Here is a 25,156-nt window from a genome sequence, read left to right as displayed (position 1 = left end):
CATCTCTAAATTATCCCGATTCATACTTCATTGATTGTATTGTGCGCAAAGTGCTCGTCGGCCTAGATGTGCTTATGTTGTTCCGTTGTGCTTCTTTTCCACGAGAAATCACAAAAGATTTTTTTTCATGTCCAACAAGGAATTAATAGGCTTTCAATCTCAATATATAACTGTACACAGTTATATCGTTGTCTGTATACATTGTCATTAGTCAAATTATAACTAAATGATAACCAATAAAAAACGTCGTTGCATGTTATTTTCTACCTATGGAAATCGTCGAGACATTTTCACGGACCAATGAAGAGCGTCATTTAAATACTGGCGTTGTAAAGTTCTGCTAAAGAGTAGTATACAATGTACTTTATCGGGCTCATTCCGGATAAAAAGAGGATATTATCATTTTCTCACTAACACATTGAATTAATTTCAAACGAAACTCGGGAAAACAGCCAAATAGTTGCTAACATAAGATTTCCCAGTACTACCGATCACAGTGTTATAGAGGTATACAGTACAGATTTCCCAGTACTACCGACCACAGTGTTATAGAGGTATACAGTAAAGATTTCCCAGTACTCCGACCACAGTGTTATAGAGGTATACAGTAAAGATTTCCCAGTACTCCGACCACAGTGTTATAGAGGTATACAGTAAAGATTTCCCAGTACTCCGACCACAGTGTTATAGAGGTATACAGTAAAGATTTCCCAGTACTACCGACCACAGTGTTATAGAGGTATACAGTAAAGATTTTCCAGTACTCCCGATCACAGTGTTATAGAGGTATACAGTAAAGATTTCCCAGTACTACCGATCACAGTGTTATAGAGGTATACAGTAAAGATTTCCCAGTACTCCGACCACAGTGTTATAGAGGTATACAGTACAGATTTCCCAGTACTCCCGATCACAGTGTTATAGAGGTATACAGTACAGATTTCCCAGTACTCCCGACCACAGTGTTATAGAGGTATACAGTAAAGATTTCCCAGTACTACCGATCACAGTGTTATAGAGGTATACAGTAAAGATTTTCCAGTACTCCCGATCACAGTGTTATAGAGGTATACAGTACAGATTTCCCAGTACTACCGATCACAGTGTTATAGAGGTATACAGTAAAGATTTCCCAGTACTACCGATCACAGTGTTATAGAGGTATAAAGTAAAGATTTCCCAGTACTACCGATCACAGTGTTATAGAGGTATACAGTAAAGATTCCCCAGTACTCCGACCACAGTGTTATAGAGGTATAAAGTAAAGATTTCCCAGTACTACCGATCACAGTGTTATAGAGGTATACAGTAAAGATTTCCCAGTACTACCGATCACAGTGTTATAGAGGTATACAGTACAGATTTCCCAGTACTACCGATCACAGTGTTATAGAGGTATACAGTACAGATTTCCCAGTACTCCCGATCACAGTGTTATAGAGGTATACAGTACAGATTTCCCAGTACTCCCGATCACAGTGTTATAGAGGTATACAGTAAAGATTTCCCAGTACTCCGACCACAGTGTTATAGAGGTATACAGTAAAGATTTCCCAGTACTCCCGATCACAGTGTTATAGAGGTATACAGTACAGATTTCCCAGTACTCCCGATCACAGTGTTATAGAGGTATACAGTACAGATTTCCCAGTACTCCGACCACAGTGTTATAGAGGTATACAGTAAAGATTTCCCAGTACTCCCGATCACAGTGTTATAGAGGTATACAGTACAGATTTCCCAGTACTCCCGATCACAGTGTTATAGAGGTATGCAGTAAAGATTTCCCAGTACTCCCGACCACAGTGTTATAGAGGTATAACGTAAAGATTTCCCAGTACTACCGATCACAGTGTTATAGAGGTATACAGTAAAGATTTCCCAGTACTCTCGACCACAGTGTTATAGAGGTATTAACTTGTGTTTATAAGGAGTTATATCTGATTATCTTTACTCTGGGTTAAGATACAATGCAGTATTTTACATAATTCATATCGTTCAATATTGTATAAATCTGACATATTCGTACCGTTACTGTTGAGAAAACATAATAAGATACCGGCATCTGACATTTCTATATTCCAGTCTCATAGTTTGACCCTAGATGTGCGCCTATATTTCAACGATAAAAAGCGATAAACCAAATTATGGATTTTTCCAGTCCACCTTTGCTTCTAGATATTGTCTTCTTTTTTGGTCTTGAATTATAGCAACAACTGAACGTTTCATTCTCACTCGCATTTTAACTCTATGTAATATAACTCATAAATGATGAATTCCCTCAAGATTTTTCTATATGTAGAAGTGGGGGGACATTCATTTATTTCAATGGAAAACTGAACCCACACTCCATTGAAACCCTATCTCAGCTATCAAGGGAGACACCTATCATCTTGTCTCCTGGAACCTTGCCCAATAACTAAATAAATCTCACGACCGACTCGGAGTTTATTAAACGTTTGCGACATTCATGGTTCATACTTGCGGTTGTCATGACGACGTTATAATAATTCATTGTCCTTTTTAACAGTGGTCACAAAAAGAAAGCCTCGCTGGTTATCGATATATCCGTGATATTGAGCTGTAGACATCAACGAAATCGCGTTTTAACGCTACTGGACATCGGCATTTCTCCTTCTACTTCTCGTTCCCAGAGGGCGCTGTTTGACGTGCGACCTCGGTCCGCCGTTTTACGGCTATAACCACTGATGTTTAGTGACCTCGAACTCGCACTTGGGAAATGATCTTGTAGAGGAGTTAGTCCATTACCCTACTACTGTAGAGATCAGTTATACATGAGTTGCTAACAATAAAGGTATCTGTGTATACTTGTCTCCAAGGAATAGCCGATCGATCCAAGTGGTCACTGGTCAATTTCTTATCCAAAATTCATTTTCCGTGATTATTGGTAAGAACATCGGTACATCGCTTAATCACGTGCCGCTGTTCAGGATCATTTTCCACCAGCAGATAAAAGAGAAATATTTCGGAAAGAAACTAGTTAAACGTGAAGTTATGTAATATTGACAACAAATTCCCTGAAATACTATACTTATGATGTTAAACGAAAAATCTTATTATCAGCAAATTATGTGCAGGAGAATGGACACACAGCCTTACGAGCATTGACAAGTACTCCTTCATTGGGAAGCCATTTCTTTATTGAAAAAGTCAATGAGTGGTTCATATATTTGTACACCTTTACAACAGCAGTTAGTTGCATAAAAATGTAATACAAACCGAAGGAAGTAGACGTTCCTTAAATAAAACCATGCGTGACCATTATGACATTAGTATCGTTGTCATAGTAACGACAACAATGCATTGTCGGACTGGTTGTGTGTGTGTTGCATTACCAAGTTGACGAAATGCCGGTAATGCATAATTTATTTAGTCACATGTACACTTATTGTATATCTATACAAGCACTGAACTGTTTTGTTATCGCACCTAAAAAGATGGCAAGGACAAAGATTCGCAAGCAAGTTCACTATAAACGCCATAAACAAGACCGAATCGCCCCTTAGTGTTGATAACTGTCTAAGATAAACCGACTGACACAGATTATTAATGTAAAACAATTTGTATTGTTTTAATATTTTTGCATTATCTACGCGATCAATGGACGAACCCTGATATATTAACACACAATGTACATCATAACCAAACCAGGACTTTTGATATCTATAGAAAATATAAATTTTAAAAATTTAACAAAGCACAGACAAATTTCATTCGCCTTCAAACTGTACACGTTGTCTCCTGGTTATCGACACTATTGTCCACGCTGTGTTTATCATAAATGGTTTGGCAATTGAACATGAAAAAAGACACACAAGTTATTAGCACTTTTCTTTTCTATACAAATTTTTGATAAAATACAGCAGAAACAAATAGCAAATAAAACTGCATCCTACAGCTGTTTCGTTATTCTAGGACTCGTCAATGATACTAAGGCTTAAATTTTGAAACCCAGGAGGCGATTGTTAAATTAAAATTGATGGAGAGAATTATAAAAATATAAATGAGGAGATACATTAATCCCATAAAAGGGATATAATTAATGTTTTGACATTGTTGCTGAAGATCTAAGTGCAACGTGTTTTATTTTGGAAACGCCTAAAACTAACATTTCTGGGATAAACATTCATTGAATCCAGCTACATGTGAAAACAAACAGTGACGCGACATTATCGAAAGAGACTTGTCCCTACATACGAACTGAATAAAAACATCGATAACGTTGTACTTTGCTGATGAGTGTTCTGATGGAAAGGATTTGAAATCTCACTTATTTTATACTTGAGAACAAATTGAGATTTTTTCTTTGGGTGAAATCGACGGCTTGTGGCTTTGGCCATTGTTCTTATCTAACATAAACAACGTGAAGGATACTCCACGTTGACTGGTGTTTCTATTCACATTTATTTTGTTTATTCCAAGAAAGAAAAATCATTTCTGAAACAAGTCTTGGATTCCGTCAACGTTCTGTTGATGCCGTTGGAGATTTTTATAATGCATTTTGTAATGAAACGTTACACAGAATTAAGATGATCTGGAGATAACACAGTTCTGTGTTATTTATAGCCATATTTGCCAGTATATTTGTAACATGGTGTTTAATGACGTTGCCAAGTGGATGAATTCCTTTAATTATCTTCACTTAAAGCCATACAAGACAGTAATTGTCCGGGATCGGTTACCGTGGGAACAGCTTCTGAAGCCAAGATTTCAATATGACTCGTGATAGAGGAAATGATTGAGAGCAGTTTTTGCGATGTAATATTCTGTAAAAGCAGCTAGAAATGATAAGGTTTAGTCTGTTAAAAAAATAGTCACACTTAAAATCGACAATAGTGCGCTACAGAAGAAAACACGTGTTTTTTATCTGTATTGTTATCGTGGTGGTTCTTCATGCACCTATAAACAGTATGCGATGAGTGGATGTGATTGTGAAGCACTATTACGCTTCAGTGGCTCTTGAAATTTCTAAATTCATGTAATAATTTCATTTAGTTTATAGTAACTTGTCTCATTTACCTTGTGGCCTTCAATATGTTTATTTACCCACAGATATACAAACTAATCACCTATACATCTAGATAGCTTGGCCTTGGCATCTGGGTAGTCTAGCAAATCTTTGGCGACAAATTCAGACCTTCATGCGACGGATGTTGATATGTCTATCACTTCCGCCAGACTGAATGGATTACAGCCCCGCGGTTTGATCACATGACATGTAACGTTTCATTAAATGATAGCCAGAATTAAGCATTATTGCGTGTTGTCAGAGATACGCAATACAATACTCGGTGCTGACGTGTCCTTACTCGGTGAATCAAGTTTACAGATTCGTGTGTACTCATTCACCTTCAACACCGACATTAATCCTGGAGATGATACGCATAGATAAAACGGCAACAAAAAATACTTCACTTCGTCATATGTTTTGTTTAGTTAAAGACTTCCGTGCTGTTAATGCTTTGGTGATTTCAACAGAGAGAATTGTAAGGTATTTATGAATGGAAGCATGAATTATCGTTTATATGATACAATTATTCATAAAAATAATATTTCACTCATCGTTTCTTTTTCTTTAACAAACCTAAAGATAATCTTATTACTCTATACACCAAGAGTTTTAACTTTTTTTTTTTTTTTTCATACACACACTTTGCTATTTCAACGATAGCAACTGTTTCACCAAGGCCAATGTGTTTTAATGCAGTTTTGTAATGAATTAGCTTGTATATCAGAGTTTAAAGCGTTGACAATTTTAAGTTTAAATGTTTTTTATGAATATCATAAAACAAAAACTATTGATACAAGGAAACACTTGAGTCTTATATTACTTCCTTTTTTCACCAAGTTATACAAATATATATGTGTTAAAGATTATCTCACCATGCAAAGTGCATGATAGTTGAACATTCTAGGTCAGATAACTAATCTGTGAATTGTCTCTATGTATTTGTTAAAGTTCTGGTCTTCTCAACACTAGGTTTAAAACTTGAATCTCTCAGGTACAAGACGTCACGTGGACATTTCTGTTCATAAAAATATCTCCAGCAATAATGAGACACGTGATTCATCACTTCAGATTTTTTTGAAAACATGGCGTAAATTGTGTAGAATGAAAATTACCAGGGCGATAGAATGAATATAATTCATTTAACAACGTTATCCATGTGTAGTCCCGAGATATTATAGAGACAGAAGCCTGGACTACAATCTATATATCACTTGGGTACATGTGGGTATTGGTAGCCATAGAGCGATGTATAGGATCGTTCACCGCTGGGGTAAGATAAGGTGGTCTCAATCCGAGGGGAAAGATTATTAAAGATGAGGTTTCCCAACATAATATTTTTCCACTAGAGTTGAGATCACTCCATCTCGCCCTGAAGGGAGTAACTGTATCTCTTTGGGCTTATATATTCGTTCTTTTTTTTTTATTTTAATGCTTGGCGTTGTTGAATTGTTGTTGTGACGTCATGCCATTGTACTGATAGGAGAATTCCCATCACGTTCCACAGAATGACAAGAAAATCTCGCTTCATTAAAAGCATTCATGTAGATACCACTGTTTAGTGTAAAAGTAAATATATAGCTATATATAGAATGGTTATATATGGATTGTTTTAACGACAAGGTATATATATATATATCAATGCTGATTTAAGTTTTTTTTCTCATGACTTCACCAATCTTGGTCTTGGGTAGCCCAAGAGTAATAAGACATGATTTAGGTATTTAAATGAACTCTTGATAATCAGGAATCCTACGATGTTTTACAATATTTAAAAAAAACTAAAGCAAAGTTCACTTCGTCCGAAAGGAATAAGTGACGAGTTCCGGAAGAAAGAAGCAGCTGTGTGATGTAGTTTAATTCATTACATTGTGTATGGCGGTAGTATATCTAATCCTGAGATTGTATTGAAAGTTGTGTGTCTGACGAGTCTTAGAAGAACAAACAGCGGTGTGATGCATTTCAAAATTTTATTTGGCTCTTCTTTGAAAGGTGCAATTCACTTGTGTGTCTAGCAAGTCCTAAAGTAATAAACAGTTGTGTGATTCAGTTTAATGTATTGTTTGGCTCTACTTTGAAAGTTGGAATTCACTTGTGTCTTTTGTACAATCCTTACCATACATTAAAAGACTTGTTGAACACAAGTGGTGTTGAACCTATAGCCTCTTACGTTATCTCCAGACATCACATTCTAGGTATTCGGGAACTCTACAACAGGATGACGTAACAGTTTACAGCTTGTGGTATCAACAGGTCTATGGCATTGCCATGACAGTACAAGATATCTATCATAAAAAACGATAACTTCCAGTAAGGTTCACGAAACCTGTAATCATCATTATCCTGGTCGCTGTTAAACCGTTCCTTTATTCTACTAAATGCCATGACTGGCAACAAATTTTGATTGCATTTCTTTAATTCTACATCTGACCTTAGCAAAAGTACAACAACAGCAACAATGGCGTCTGCAAAGGATGCTCTTCGTAGCAATAACGAAGACTTTATAGTAGAACAAAATCTATTATTTACAGTCAATGTAGAACGTGGGAAAGGAAATTGTATTATAAGCTTTTTTCGTGATCATAAAGGCGAGCAATGTAATATCGGGATTTAAATCGATTTCCTTTAGATATTACAGAAATTGGCATTGCTTTTTGGTACTTCTATTCCCCCATCTTCGTCCTAAATTATCTCTTTATTCACTTATCATAATTATGATCTGTTACGAAATTAGCAGGGACTCTTTCTACCAAGTTGTATGTATGATAAGCGTTATTTTTGTCCTGTTGCTAACTTCATATTTCTAGATAGTTACATCTCGCTTCCCAAACCTAGGTTTTACGTGTTGGTGTTAATGCGAAATACACAGGGATTTGTTCAAGTGATACGATTTTTCGTGCAATTATCTACGACTGGCAAACAATCTCACAGCATAGAATTACAAGAGAAATGCTCGGTGATGTAGTTTATTGGGACGGTTTGTACCCGTCATATTTATTTCAGTTAGGAATAATCTATTTCATTGCGCGAAGGGAATTTGGACGCCATTGAATCTATTTGTACGTCTGGTAACTCCATTGCTTATAACCTTGTTCTCACCTGAAAATGCGGGATTACTTACTTTTCACTAATAAAGATTTATATGTCGGGTGTCGTCGATCTACCCTTCCGGGGCACATGATCTTGCACTTTTGTATTCTTGCAGGGATTTCCGTAGAACTATGTCTTTTATTCACAGCTTGTCCTGGTTTATTTAAACTGAGATTGAACTAAGTTTAGGTTGACATTTCAATATTTTCTATGTTGTAATTTTGTCCATCTTTTTTTGGATCTCAAGACACCATAGACGAGTGCGAATACTCTTATGATTTTATTTTTTGGAAGATTGTTAAGTGTTTCATGTATAGGTTAATGACAAAGAACTTATTATCGTTGAAATTTTAGTGTGGCCATTATTGGTCTTCAAGCAGAGAGACAATTTTCTGAAGAATTTATATTGACTTGAGGTTTTATAGTAAATTATTCATGCAATGATCTCTTTTTGTTTTGTAGAGTGCGGAGTTCGTGGAGTATTGTACGGCACTATATGATCATTGTAACGTCAAAAACAAGGGTGAGTATCAAACAATGTATAGGGTGAGTATCAAACATTGTATAGGGTGGATATCAAACATTGTACGGGATGAGTATCAAACATTGTATAGAGTGGGTATCAAACATTGTATAGAGTGGGTATCAAACATTGTATAGAGTGTGTATCAAACATTGTATAGGGTGGGTATCAAACAGTGTATAGAGTGTCTATCAAACATTGTATAGGGTGAGTATCAAACATTGTATAGAGTGTGTATCAAACATTGTATAGGGTGGGTATCAAACAGTGTATAGAGTGTCTATCAAACATTGTATAGGGTGAGTATCAAACATTGTACGGGATGAGTATCAAACATTGTATAGGGTGGGTATCAAACATTGTATAGAGTGAGTATCAAACATTGTATAGGGTGGGTATCAAACATTGTATAGGGTGGGTATCAAACATTGTATAGGGTGAGTATCAAACATTGTATAGCGTGTCTATCAAACATTGTATAGGGTGAGTATCGAACATTGTATAGAGTGAGTATCAAACATTGTCTAGGGTGAGTACAAAACTTTAACATATAATTGATGACAAGAGCGTGATGAACATTGTATTTTACAGGTATAGCATTGTATTATACTCTTAACTTAAGATGCTTCTTACCACATCTACCGATTACCTGTTAGTAGGTGTGTTGCTTTTGAAAATTGTAAATATTTAACATCAATGTTTAGGTTATTTTTAGAACAAAAATAACAGGCAAATACAGCATAGTTTAAAATATGTCAATAAATATTTTTCAACATTTAAATGAAGCATGATTTCTCACCTTAATATTGATACATTACAGCTGATCCTTTTGTTATTTCTAACTCCAATTTTCTACGTAACATTCAATCTGCCTTCCACAAAACATCTTTTTATTTGGAAATGTTAATTAAGAATTTAATCATTAATTAAATATTTGTTTTAATTTTGTTCCGGATTACGTGAAGTTTAGTTAAGCAAGCGCCTTGAGATTCATTTGGCATTTAATTTGTACAATAAAGGGCAGTTAGGCAGTTATAACCTCAATATGACTACTGTGATCGTCGTAATTAATCGGAATAATGGCGCATTATTTTCGGCTATATACATCATTTATCTAACGAACATTCAGGTCTTATCCATTAACTATTACTAATACTCATCCGTTTGGTTTTTTAAGGGCGGTGGCTTACATAGGATTAAGGTTGTTGCACATTGAAATGAGAAACTGACCGATTTTCTATCTAACACCACTAATCTAATCTGTAATCTACCTATCCACCAGTAATCCGTCAGATTCTGTACCTATCCACCAGTAATCCGTCAGATTCTGTACCTAACCACCATTAGTCCGTCAGATTCTGTACCTAACCACCAGTAATCCGTCAGATTCTGTACCTAACCACCATTAGTCCGTCAGATTCTGTACCTAACCACCATTAGTCCGTCAGATTCTGTACCTAACCACCATTAGTCCGTTAGATTCTGTACCTAGGCACCAGTAATCCGTCAGATTCTGTACCTAGCCATCACTAATCCATCAGATTATGTACCTAGCAACCACTAATCCGTCAGATTCTGTACCTGGCCACCACTAATCCGTCAGATTCTGTACCTAGCCACCACTAATCCGTCAGATACTGTACCTAGCCTCCACTAATCCGTTAGATTTTGTACCTAGCCACCACTAATCCGTCAGATTCTGTACCAAGCCTCCACTAATCCGTTAGATTCTGTACCTGTCAGATTCTGTACTTAGCCACCACTAATCCGTCAGATTCTGTACCAAGCCTCCACTAATCCGTTAGATTCTGTACCTGTCAGATTCTGTACTTAGCCACCACTAATCCGTCAGATTCTGTACACAACAAGATTCCCCAATTTAGCCAACACTAATCGTTTGATTCTCTATCTTTTTATATTTTGATATATTACAACGTCTGACCACTTACTAAGACATCAAAAAATATCCAGTTACACTTACCAAGTCGACCTTTATCCACTCAAACTTATTAAGTTGCCCCACTATCTTGTCATCACTTACAAAGTCATCCCACTATCCATTCATTACTAACAACCAAGTCTTCCCTCTATACAGTCCCTATTTACCAAGTCGTCCCTCTATAATCCACTGCTTACCAAGTCGTTCCTTTTTACAGTCACTACTTACCAAGTCGTCCCTCTTTACATCCACTACTTACAAAGTCGTCGCACTATCCATTCACTGCTAACCAAGTCGTCCCTCTATACAGCCATTACTTACTACGTCGTCCTTCCCCTCCCCTTCACAGTATCATCGGGACAAAAGACATTTGCCTTCTCTCCACGCTAAACACGTGCTTGACATAGCGATATACACATAATACAACCGTAATATGGTGTGACAGTTTCAATGTTTCTCACACGAGCGAATAAAAAAACGGTTTTACAATTTTTTGACTATGTAGTGGTATGTTGTTATATGTGATTTACATTGACTTTGCTTTCAACCCTGTGTATCATAATGATGAATTTTTACCTCTACTTCGACAGGGGAGCCAGGCCCACCAGGAGAGAAGGGAAATAGAGGTAAGTACCGAATAATATTCAGAACGAGGCTGATTTGTCGGCTGATCAGTTTTAACACTACAGTTTATGCTACCTTACTGTAGGGTCTTACTATGTCATATATCTCAATGGAAACATACACCACGTACAAACCTGTAACATTATCTTTTGTGAATGGTGATTGGGACTTTTATTACTAATTAAGTCTAACTAATTCCAGAAACAATTCCCAGATACCTGATTTATGTCATGTGTTAGTCCGTTTAGTATACGTTTCCAGAAAATTACGCTATACAGCTGTAGAGTATAACTACTCTTAATTAGAGGCACCTCATAATTTTCATTAACACTATTTCTAGTCATGTTTTTATCATCTATACTGTTTGCATTGTTCTTTTCAAATATGTGTGGGTAGTTTATGTTGCGGAAAGTACAATGCACCTCTTCCCGTTTATAAATAAGGGCGAAAGGTCACTAGGTCATAAGGGCAGTGTTGGTGTCAATGCACACTACTTGGATAGGAGATAGAAGGGTGAGATTTTTCCTTGACGTTAAAAAGCTTGTGTCGTGGTTGTTATTTGAGAAAACAGATCCACTTACTTTTCCCGACTAGTGGACATTTCTCTTTGGTCATCATTAGTAGCATGTCCAGCTAGAGAGCAAGCGAAAGGTCACATCAGAGGTCAGGGTATGTTCCTCACTCTTACCTATTTTACGTCTAAAAATAAAGCCATTTGTAACCTCCGAGCTGTTGTGTTCAGTGCTGCATCTTAGTGGGGTCCTACTGTAAACTGTGGTATTATTGTTGTCTGATGAGAACATTCCATAACTATTCACTTGCAATAGGTAACCAAATTCAGGGAACACGTTTTTTTTAATCTAATTCTTTAAATTACTATGAAGATAATGTGATTTCTGTTTCTGAATACACTGTACTTTTACTATAAATATACTTATGTAATGTAATAGGTTTGTTTTTTTTTTTTTTTTTTTTTTTTTTTTTTTCTGAATGCACACTGCTTATCCTGAAAATAGTGTCGGTATTTATACATATCGTACGAAATAGATATCATCATAGTCAAACAACGAACTTTACAGACAGATAAGTCTCATGTAGAATCTTTTATACTCATTGTATAAAAACATATCTAAATTAAAAATAAAATACATTAAGAAGTGTTGATCTGGTTCTGTAAAATAGAATATATCAGTATGCTATTTCAGTGACATTGCTTACAACTTTACAGAGTTTTCCATAGATAACAATTGAACGATAACAACTCTATAAAACATCTTCCATTTAGACCAAATAAATATGTCATATGGCAACATAGGAGGAAATCAGGCAGATGTTTAATTTTCATGAGAATGGGCTTCCTTCCTTAGTTTTGCTAATAGCGAAATGTTAAAATGTTAGAATTATAAATAATTGGCCTCATTATACCAGGGTAAAATGGTAAGTGGTTTATCGATGTCCTAACCCATATGTACACCATGTCACACAACATAGCCCTTGTGACAAAGTAACCACAGGAGCATTGCGAACTGCCGAATATTTACGCTTAACTCAACACGATGTATGCTTGATTTATGAATAATTAACCATGAACATTTACAAAGTGTTTCTCTGTTTCAGTTAGAAATATCGCAGTAAAGCAAATCGATGTTTATTTGCCTATTTCAGCGTCCGTGTGAATATCTGACTACGTCAAATAAGTCGTATGGTCCCGTTTATGGCGGAGTAATGACATTTTCTCTCACCTAGTCTTTATCGTAATACCTTAAAACCTTCCGAATCGTCATCTCATTCTTCGTTTTTTATAACTACAGATATTGATATAATTATCCTCTTTTTTTTTGTTTGTTCATCTTGGTGAAAATTTCAAACCTTGAAGTGAATATTTTTGTGTGATGTATTCATTGATTATCACTAAAAAAAATGTTACGTAGTAAACTGCCACACTAAGGAAGCAGGAACAGATAATTTGCATTTTTCCTGAAATTATTGGTCATGTTTGAGATATACAGGTATATCAGATTGGTTATAATATATGATAAAAAGTTTCGAACTTGAAATTGAAAGGGTACCAGAGATATCGGTGCCGGAATTAGTCTCGTTAATTAACACTAGGATATGAATACTGATGAGAAGTCCCGTGATACGTTCAGAACCAAAACAAAAATGGAGGAAGAGGTGAATAGTACGTCCATGTGACATCGCTTGTAAAAAGATTTTACCGATAAATACAATCAATACTCAATATATCCTGTATGGAAATCATCTAACATATGTATTGATCACATCTTTCAATGCTTAGATATGACACAAAAACGTGCAGATTACGAGAAAATCTACGATTAATTGCAAAGAGGCCCTCAAATGGGGGCTACGATACGGTAACGAACATATAGAATATCGCGAAATGGATCTGTCTAAAGCGAATAGTCGATGATAAGAGTATTTATGAATATGATTTTAGAGTGATACTACACGAGAGAGCCTAACAGAGAGCCATCTTCCTTCTTTTCGCCTCAGAGTCCGTCAAAACACGTTTTCTTCCCTGCTTCCCACGCACGCTTTCTGCCATGTTGGAAGACGGCAGATTTATTTAAAGTTCTTTGCGCATACGTCAGAGGGCAGTACTTCCCGCATAATAATGAATCAGCACTGAGTCGTTTGGAATTATTTTTTTAAACTATTTATTACGTTAGATTGGTAGCGATTTCCTTTAAAATTGTGGTATTACAGGATTAGTCAGAACTTTTGCTACTCGAGAAAAATAGAAAATCATGATTTTTTTTTTTTTTTTTGTTTTTTGTATAAAATAATATCGGTCGAGGAGTGGGTCTGGCTCTTTAAATATTATTCCGAAAAACCCGAAACCACATATTGTCCACTTTAAGATGACAAGACCAATTTTAGCAAGATTTTTTTTTTAAATTTTAATTAAAGCCTTTATAATTGGGAAATCTAATGAACAAAAATCACCCATGGCCACACCGAGAAACTGTGTATTGCTACCTGAATATCTTTGGTCTTTTTAAATATTGATTTTGATTTAAACGATAATTCAATAATCAACTCATCCTATAAGTTGCAAATTGATTTCGAGTGCGTCCTTCGAGCGTTAATGATCAATTTTTTTCCTGTCCTTTTGTACAAGTGGTCAAGTTCCTTATATAACATAACTTCATCGCCCTCAGATATTGTATTACTAATACTGCTACGTTCATTGTCTACTACTACGAAAGGAACATTAATGGGTCATGTGACACAGTGATTACCCGTTATTCATTATGCAATGACGACCGGGATTCGATTTCATGTCCAGACGTGGGTTTTTTCCCCGGGTGCAGCGGTTAATGTCAAGTCATCTTGCAAGCCTCATTTTAGCATGGGCGAATACTTCGAAACCGCCGATCGAGCTGTCACTCTGTCGTGACATGAAGAATGTTAATTGATTTAAGATTTCAATTGATTATTTCAACATTTAAACTGGGAGAACTGAAGTAGTGAATAATCATGTACACTACCGTGGGTCACACTAGTTCTGATGAAACATAATAAAGGAACCAGGCACACAACCTTGAAGTTGACAAGTTCTGATAAAAATAATGAAGAACCAGGCACACAACCTTGAAGTGGAACAGTTCTGATAAAAATAACGAAGAACCGGGCACACAACCTTGGAGTAGACCAGTTCTGATAAAAATAATGAAGAACCAGGCACACAACCTTGGAGTAGACCAGTTCTCATAAAAATAATGAAGAGGCAGCCGGTTATAATAGAAAAAAACATCGAGTGATGAGGGAAAAAAGCTTGTAATACACCAACCCTCATAGAAAGTATGGCAAATGTTGAAGAATTGAAATTCATAAAAAAGAAATTTTTCATTAAGATAAAAAATTAATCAAATACATATATTTTACCTTTCTAAAAAACTGTAATTTTTGTGAGTTGGTGACAAATGGGATCAATCTTATATATTTGATATGCAAAAAATATAGGTAGAGCCCATTTCACTACAGCGTCGTGTCTATGTTTCTAAGTTCTGTTCTTTATTGTGGTATTTTTTTGTTTCTCGCGAAGTTGAGAACAGAAATGGAGCAGCCTGATGTTGTAATGTCTTGGACAATACAATTTCCCTTAATTGCTGTGGACGGCATGCGATGAACCTTCCGTAGGTTTTTCTGTGAGGTAGCCGACACCTACTATAAGTAGACCTCGCAACAAAATGATCCGACTGTTTACGGGGCGATAAATCTGGCAAACAGCAAATCAAGTGAATTATTATTTTGAATTGAGCATTGTAATCTTACAAGGATACCTTCCTGGGCCCGACGTCGTTAACGCCGTATTTTTTCATCTCCCCTACAGATATATACAAAACCAATCTACCGATGAAAGCCCAGATTTGGAACAAATATATTCAACAACATAATGTCGAATTGAGCAAAGTCCGCTTAATTCATTGCGATATAGAGGCAGTTAACAGACACATCTAAGTCCGAAAAATAATAAAAACTAAAAAGTGCTTTCCACAGTATCATTCATGTGTTAAAATGCTCATAGCATGACTTGTATTTCTCTCACCGACTTTTCAGTATGTTTTTATGTGGCAATATCTCCCAGACAGGCAGTATTAACTGCAAGGCGATCTCTTGGGTACTATCACAACGTTCGAGTAGCATCTCAACTACACTTTTATTTCCTCTTCGAGCAACGAGATCTGCTTTTTATACCCGCATCCTCATAAAGGATAGAAATACTCGTGCTCATTTCAATTGTTTGCATTCACGAAAGTTTTCTTCTTTTTCGATTTCTGTGGAGTACTTTCACAAAAATTGATTGCAAGTGAGTTTTGCTTTTATTCCCGCTGACTAAAATTAATGTTCAAATTCTCGATGACTAAGGTTTTAGTACCAAATTGCAAAAGTTCTGGATCGCTTTGAAGACAAAAGATTCTACTTTGCTGCCACCAAGATTCAAGTTTCCGGTGATTAAGGTTAATTTCACTATGACTAAAATTCTAATATCTTATAAAATAATGATTTTTTTTTCTAGTCTACCATTCTGTTTCTCGATTTTTAAAATTATTTCTATTCATGCGACTGCTATTCTTATTCCCTATGATTAAGATCCCAATTCCCGTGATTAAGATATACATCCCGGTAATTAAGACTCCTTTCTACATGATTAAGATATACTTCCCGGTGATTAAGATTCTTTTCCACATGATTAAGATATACATCGCAGTGATTAAGACTCTTTTCCCGTGATAAAGATATACTTCCCGGTGAAAAAGACTATTTCCACGTGATTAAGATATACATCCCGGTGATTAAGACTCTTTTCCCGTGATTAAGATAGACTCCCGGTGATTAAGACTCTTTTCCCTGTGGTTAAGATATACTCCCGGTGATTAAGACTCTTTTCCCCGTGATTAAGATATACTGACCGGTGATTAAGACTCTTTTCCCCGTGATTAAGATATACATCCCGGTGATTAAGACTCTTTTCCCGTGATTAAGATAGACTCCCGGTGATTAAGACTCTTTTCCCTGTGGTTAAGATATACATCCCGGTGATTAAGACTCTTTTCCCCGTGATTAAGATATACATCCCGGTGATTAAGACTCTTTTCCCCGTGATTAAGATATACTTCCCGGTGATTAAGGTGCTTTCTGTGTCCATGATTAATATTCTTCTTAAATGTGAAAGGTTATTTTTTCCTATGGATTAAAATTCAAGAGGATGAAGGTTCTTGTCCGCCGCGACGAAGATTCTTATAGTCAGTGATTTAGTGTCTTTTTTCCCTGTGATTAAAAGCATGATTCCAATGATTGTTGGTTTTATCTATGTGACTGAGATTTTGAATTGCAGTGATTCATGTGGGTTTTTTTTTGCGCCTGTTGGTAAGATTCTTATCTGTTATTAATGTTCTCATCTCTGTGACATTGCCAGACGCGAGACTTTTTCCAACTCTTTCGTACATGTATAACTTTTTTATCAATTTCGTACGGCTTTTAAATTGTTTGTTTTTTTTTATTTTCAACATAGATATGAAGTTCACACAATATCTTACCTTATACCGGTCTACAGTGATGTACTTGTGACGTATTTCTACGTATTTAACTTTTGTGACTTATGATGATAAATTCAATATTTATTTCCTTAGATGATTTCCTGGAATGTTACCGCTATCGACACTCTTACAATCGCGATAGGTGAACTTATTCTTCTCTGTTTTGATTTCCTGAAAATGGAAAACCGAAATAATGAGTGGGATGGCCATCAAAAGATGATACACCACAGGCTCGGCCCTATCTTTGATACCCCGACCGATTGAGACTAGTTGAGTTGCATGTTGTGACCCCTTTAGCGACACCCTGTCATTGACACATATGCTATCAGGAAACAGGTACATTGCATTTGCTTATAATTGCAAGACAAATTTGAAATATACAGGTATAGCAGATTGAAAAATACACCTGTATATATATATATTGATATATTACAAAAAAGCAACAGAGAAATAAATAATATGTAAAAAATGCAACAAATACTAAAATATATCTTATTTCAATCCAAAATTATATACTGCACAGCGAATCCCACCTTGGAACAGCTTCACAACATGTAATAAAACTAGTGAAATTTCACTTCTTTTAAAGCTTGTTTTTGGTGTGTAGAAAACAGATTCGAGGCTATGTAAATACATATATCACACCCAGTACAAAACTGTTACTTGTTATGTTGAAAAAAATAGAAATCCCAATATTGTCCATTGTAATTAACCGATTACAGTGAATATTTACGGTTTTAATGAAACCCTTTGTTATGTGGTAATATAATGAACAAAAATGTAACCCATGACCATACCGGGAAACTGTGTAGTGCTACCTTTCATAAATTTTGAGCAATACTAGTGCTCTTGGTATCACTTCCGGTGACGTAAGATGTTCCCGTCGAGATATATATAAACAAATAGTTAATATTAGGGGTCTATTATTCAGTCAGGTTTTGAAAAGCCTCTTTTTTGACGAATAGTATTTTCTCTCCTGTTAAACTCGAAACACTATTTCCGCATCATAGTAATGCTCGTTTTTGCACTTTTTTAATAATTCCGGAACAGCATAACAAGGCTGTATATGTATTAAGGTATAGAGTAACAAAGACTGTTGATACGAGAAAATGAGTTGTTGAAACCGAGTGATTGAAATCGTCATGTCTCCAAACCATTGCTCTCGCTTTCATGGATTAACGTATTTATTGTATGGAAACCACTACCTGTAACTAGGATCTATCTACACAGTTAGCGTAGCTTAAAATCCTACGAGACGTGCCTACGTGCCGTAAAGCACTAAATCCACGACAAAGCACTTCTTACTTCCTTGTACGTACAGTCTGTGTCTCGAATTACTCAAACAACATTTTGTAAAAGGTTTAAAGAAACAGTATTGCCTATCACGAGAATTTTGAAAATACTTGTCAATGATTACATGAATAGCATATCAGATGTTCATTTCCGGATCCGGTTTGTATATTACAGGTACTCCAGGTATGCTCGGATCGCCGGGTTCGAAAGGCGAGAGAGGTACTGACGGACGCCCGGGTACTAACGGGATTCCTGGGAGAAACGGCCTGTCGGGATTAAAAGGTATGAAAGTCCATGTGTAATCAGGGGCACAACTTTTGTCTATCTATTGACAAGAATAAGCTTGGTTTTTGCTGTGGAAATAGTTTATCATAAAAATAATACCAAGTAAATTTGAAATAGCGGAGTGCTGCTTGGTCATACCCCAAAACATTATCTACAGAGAAGTACGAGAGTAATAGACATCAGAGTATGATAAAATATTGGAAAACTACCCGTTATGAAAGAAGGACGAAATCAACACATTTTGTGTTATATAAAAATGGCATTAAATACCTACAATATCCCAATGGAAAGGATGAACAAACCCTTACTAAGGAAATGGTTGCAAAATACTACTAAAATGTGAGATATTTTTTCAGGAATATGTGAATTACACAAACGGTATGTGTGAACGACAAAAAATTTAAAGGTCTCTGTAGTGAATTCGCTACACGTAATCACATTTTAACAATTCCAATCAGCTACAATATTCCCAGCTGTACGATAGTATGGGGACAAAATTGCCCTTTCATCATGCGAAGGGAGACAATCGAAATATCTTGTTGTCCATAAACAACCACTTGCAAAAAAATGTATCCAAAAATAGAGTTTCTGTTCACACCTCGTAATGTTCCGACGTAAAACACAGCACATCATATCGCGTTGTCATAATGTAAGTCATACATCTCGACACATCATACAGCACGTCATGTCGCGACACATCATACAGCACGTCATATCGCATCTCGACACATCATACAGCACGTCATATCGCGACAAATCATACAACACCTCTTGTTGCGAAACATTATACAGCACGTCATGTCGCGACCCATCATACGACACCTTTTGTCGCGACACATCAAACAACACATCATGTCGCGACACATCATACAGCAGGTCATTTCGCGACACATCATAAAGCATGTCATGTCGCAACACATCATACAATACGTCATGTCGCGACACATCATGCAACGCCTCTTGTCGCGACACATCATACAACACGTTTTGTCGCGACACATCAAACAACACTTCATGGCGTGACAATCATACAACGCCTCTTGTCGCGACACATCATACAACACGTTTTGTTGCGACACATTAAACAACACTTCATGTCGCGACAATCAGATAACACCTCTTGTCGCGAAACATCATACAACACGCCACGTCTCGCCCCATCATACAAAACCTCACATCATATATTACGTCATATCGCGATAAATGATACATCACGTCATGTCGCGACACATTATACAGCACGTCATGTCGCGACACATCATTCAGTACGTCATGTCGCGACACATCATACAGCACGTCATATCGCGTTGTCATAATGCGACTCATATATCTCGACACATCATACAGCACGCCATGTCGCGACACATCATACATCACTTCATGTCGCGACGCATCATACAGCACGTCATATCGCGTTGTCATAATGCGAGTCATACATCTCGACACATAATACATCACGTCATGTTGCGACGCATCATACAGCACGTCATGTCGCGACACATCATACATCAGGTCATATCGCATCTCGACACATCATACAGCACGTCATGTCGCGACACATCATGCAACACCTCTTTTCGCGAAACATCATACAGCACGTCATGTCGCAACACATCATACAGCACGTCATGTCGCGACACATCCCACAGCACGTCATGTCGTAACCCATCTTACAACACATCAGGTCGCGACACATCATATATCTGGTCATGTCGCCCCACGTCATACAGCACGTCATGTCGCGACACATCATACAACGCCTCTTGTCGCGACACATCATACAACACGTTTTGTTGCGACACATCAAACAACACTTCATGTCGCGACACATCATACAGCACATCTTGTCGCGAAACATCATACAGCACGCCACGTCTCGCCACATCATACAAAACCTCACATCATATATCACGTCATATCGCGATAAATGATACAGCACGTCATGTCGCGACACATACAACATGTCATGTCGCAAAACATCATACAGCACGTCATGTCGCAACACATCATACAACACATCATGTCGCGACACATCATGCAGCACATCATGTCGCGACACATCATATATCACGTCATGTCGCGACACATCATGCAGCACGTCATGTCGCGACACATCATACAGCACATCATGTCGTAACACATCATACAGCACGTCATGTCGCGACACATCATACAGCACATCATGTCGCGACACATCATATATCACGTCATGTCGCGACACATCCTACAGCACGTCATTTCGCGACACATTATACAGCATGTCATGTCGCGACACATCATACAGCACTTCATGTCGCGACACATCATACAGCACGTCATATCGCGACACATCATTCAGCACGTCATGTCGCGACACATCATGCAGCACGTCATATCGCGACACATCATACAGCACATCATGTCGTAACACATCATACAGCACGTCATGTCGCGACACATCATACAGCACATCATTTCGCGACACATCATATATCACGTCATGTCGCGATAAATGATACAGCACGCCACGTCGCGCCACATCTTACAGCACATAAGCTATTTACTATGTCCACCATCTAGGTAATCTACACGAGGGGTTGTAAGCGATTTGAAAGGCCCACTTTCTAGACACTCCACGGGAGGTTGTAAGCGATTTGAAAGGCACTCTTTCTGAACAATCTGCACGAGAGATTGAAAGCCATTTAATATATCCACTTTCTCAACAATCTTCACGAGGTGTTGTAACTTATTTAATAGGTCCACCTCTTCTCTATCTACATGAGGTGTTGGAACTAAGGCAACACACCTTAATTCTAGTGTTCATCTTGGGAATAATAAAATTTGAATTAAATTATCAGGTAACATCAAAACGCTCTTTGTGAATTACTCAATTTCATCTTAGTATTTTGTTTTTATTTTTTACGTATATTATTTGAATACCGATGCTTGTTGGCACATACTAATTCTACATCATTTTCAGAGCAAACATGTGGGTGGGTGTCTAGCGGTATATAGCATTTTTCCAAACCAGAGTAGTCGTTGGTTTTGTAAATGTTTCGTCTTCAGTTGTACAAATATACATTGCTTGTCCCATAGCATGACATTCTATATTGCATCAATATTACATCAGCATACAGTAAGACATGTTCTCGTGAAAAGTGATTCTATTTCATGTGTGTTATATCACCAGGGATTTCGTTTGCGTATTTGTGTGAACAATGTCGATCTCATTGTCTTGTTAACACTACGGAAACACATTACATTTCATATCTGATTTATGATGTGAAAGTTTTGCGAGGTAAATGAAAGTTTTGTGACAGCGTTTCTTTGGCAACATACGAAATTAATTTAATATCCGTTTCATTATATATTGTTGCAAATATTGCAGAAATCTCATGGTGACGTCTTGCTATCTGAGATTATGTGACATAGTTTTATTATTATTTCATGACGTCACAGTAGGTCTTATAAGATAAATCCATACGCCAAATGTAAATACACTTACATGCAGCTACAGAGGGTAAAGTCCAAAGCTTACCCGTGAATCATTTTCAAATCATATATGTTCATTCATTCTGTATTTAAAAATGGCTTGAGTTAAAATTTGTAAATGCTGAAAGACAATTTTCTGGAATGGTTTAATATGACATGACATATACGGAATTAGCTGCACGTTTGTATATCAACATCTGGCGTGCTGACGGTTATCCCTGGTCTAGCAGACCTAGAGAGACTGCAAATAAAGAAAATAGAATTCTGTATAAATAGGCAAGGCGAGCTCCATTCACTACTGCCAACAGACTCAGAGGACAACGGAACGCCAATGTCCGCGTTAGGCAGCGTGACGTCAACAGACGTTTGACCAATAGACAGCCAATTATACGTTTATTAGAGGGTACGTTAAAACAAGACTGCATTAAGCACGTGATCAATGGACATGGAACATTTGGTCTTGGCGAATACGCTTTTTACTTAATCCGGCAGACGGTAGGATCCCTGTTTGGAGACCAAGAAAAATGACATTCAGCTAAATAACATTGTAGACACAACACCATTAGTTTAGTTTTGGGACGCTTTTCTCTGAACATTAAGCTTCGCTTGCATTTCCTTGATGAACTGAAGTACCATGACCGTACCCTTTGACCTTTACCACCCATCCATTGTAAGATCGGCCTATCGTATAGGATTACACTACCAAACCACACAAAGCCCGTCTAGGGCAAGACTTCAACAAGAAATGATAGCGAGACTCCCATGACCTGCATTGTTATCAGACATGATCCTTACTGAGAATGTGTTGTAATATCTTTCGATAAAAAGTCAATGTGCAATATACTAAAAAACCAAACAATGGGAGAATTACTGGCTACATTGATTCTGAAGTGGCTGAAAGTTTCTTCAAAACAGGCTTCGGCGTCTGGTCAATATAAGACGAAAAGGCCACAAGATTTGTACCAGAAGCGTGGTGACTATACCCGATATTGACAATTTCATACTCAAAAGAACTCGTTGATAAGTCAATCTTCTTGATCAAGTAGCATTTCTAGGTGATTTGATGACGTATATGTTATTACGTTATTAAGAGAGAGTTAGAGTCATTTTTTGTCTTGACATTGGGGATTCCTTTTGGAACACGTCTTTTAAAAATGATACAGTGATACAGCACTTCCGGTTCTGTAAATTTCGTTTCCTATCGATTGCGTATAGTTTTGTTAAATGACTAAAAACATTACGATATATCATGTCGAGTTGTCGTTGGTTACTTTTCCTGAAATACAGCGAACAAAACTATTCCCAATCTAATATAAAATGCTTAGGGTTTTATCCTGACTTATGGACATTATTCCAAAGGCAAACAATTTCGGGAAGCGAATTTGTTGTGCTATTTTACAAATTTTACATGAAACAGGCTTTGTCTAATAGAAAGCGCAATATGACGACCTCTACATCACACATATCCATTTCCTACAAGTCATACAAAAATCTTACAGGCATCCCGATGAAAGCGGTGCAAATTTTGATCGTCAGTATTTGCACATTTGACGTTAGATGCAGATCTTCAGTGTGATCACAATGGCTAGAAGTGATAGATGTGGGATGAGAATAAGAAGAGAATAAATCAAGTTTTATGTTACCCTGTAGTAAGATTAAGTTTATAGTTTAACGATTTTTGTGACGTCGTCATTGATCAATGCAAAAACTGTTGCCACGCATATGCCTGTATATCATCTTAACTGCTTGCTTCTTCTTTTTACCCTAGAGATATACCCACAGCTTAGAGGAAATGTCAGGAAACAGTCAAATAGAATTAAATTCAAATAATCACACGAGCGTTAGTTCCAAGTGTGAAATTACAACAACCGTTACTGCGTTCCACCTTTTTTGCTAATTGTCTATTTTATTAAGAATTCTCTAAACAATTCATGCTTAAGAAATTCACAAATAGATAGATTAATATATACAATGTGAAAATTCATTGAACACAAGCGCCTTAAGTCTCTAAGTTGGTTAATTAATGCGTGTGGTTTGAACGGAAGTTTTGATAAAAAATCCCGGAAGTTTGTATAAATAGTCGACCGAGTTTAAAATCCGGATTTGTTATCTTCAAATTTAGTTCATTTTCTTGGCTTTTGACGAGATCAATGAAGGTATAATATGTAAAGAATAACAGTTAAATTTTAAGAATCAAATTTAATTATGATGAACAAGAACAATAGCAACGCTGACATGATAAGCAAGAATAAGCCATACTTGAAGAAAACTGACGTCCCCTTCTGGGACCTCATTGTTTTACAATGGTAGACTGGGGACACAGACGGGTAATTATCTTCTTAGGTATATCTGTTATAGTTTTAAGCACGAAGAAGGATTTGTTATGTGATCAGGGTTTTGGCAACTTGCCTTCAATATCATGTATGTTGTTCAGTTTATTTGAACTATTGAGACCAGAGATCGGGGCACGAATCTTTTTTTGTTTGTGGTATTTTTTCTGTTTTTTTTTTTATTATTTTTTTTTTTCATTCTTCAAATACCAGAAAGAAAGGGGTTCTTTATATAGGTATTACTTATATATTATATATTCAGCAGTGTAAAGAAATCATGTTATATCGAGTTAAAAGAAATATCAGGTGTAACATATTGTCTTATTGTAAGTACACCTGACACAGACAATTTTATATTCGTTCTGTTGTATATAATGCTCCACGTTTTGTGTAGACTTAATTAGCACAGCCACCAGAAAGCACGATACATTTTACCTTGAACAAGTGTCAGTTTAGATAAATATTAATGAAGAAATTCAGAAGTAATGCATAATTGATTAGTTT

General features: G+C 36.7%; 1 protein-coding gene across 1 annotated transcript in view; it reads left to right on the top strand.

The window, feature by feature from the left end:
- The window catches only part of LOC132559488 (uncharacterized), a 39,266-nt gene extending 27,306 nt beyond the window's left edge, over positions 1 to 11,960 (top strand). Inside the window, exons 2-4 of the mRNA XM_060224114.1 lie at positions 8,582 to 8,642; positions 11,172 to 11,207; positions 11,800 to 11,960. Coding sequence (XP_060080097.1) covers positions 8,582 to 8,642; positions 11,172 to 11,207; positions 11,800 to 11,960 — 258 coding nt within the window. The remainder of the gene's footprint in view (positions 1 to 8,581; positions 8,643 to 11,171; positions 11,208 to 11,799) is intronic.
- Positions 11,961 to 25,156: the final 13,196 nt, after the last annotated feature.

Source organism: Ylistrum balloti, unplaced genomic scaffold (genome assembly GCF_031769215.1).
Source record: "Ylistrum balloti isolate Yb309-2 unplaced genomic scaffold, AGI_CSIRO_Ybal_v1 Utg370924, whole genome shotgun sequence".
In the NCBI taxonomy this organism is placed as follows: Eukaryota; Metazoa; Mollusca; class Bivalvia; order Pectinida; family Pectinidae; genus Ylistrum; species Ylistrum balloti.
This window is presented reverse-complemented; position numbering and strand designations above follow the sequence as displayed.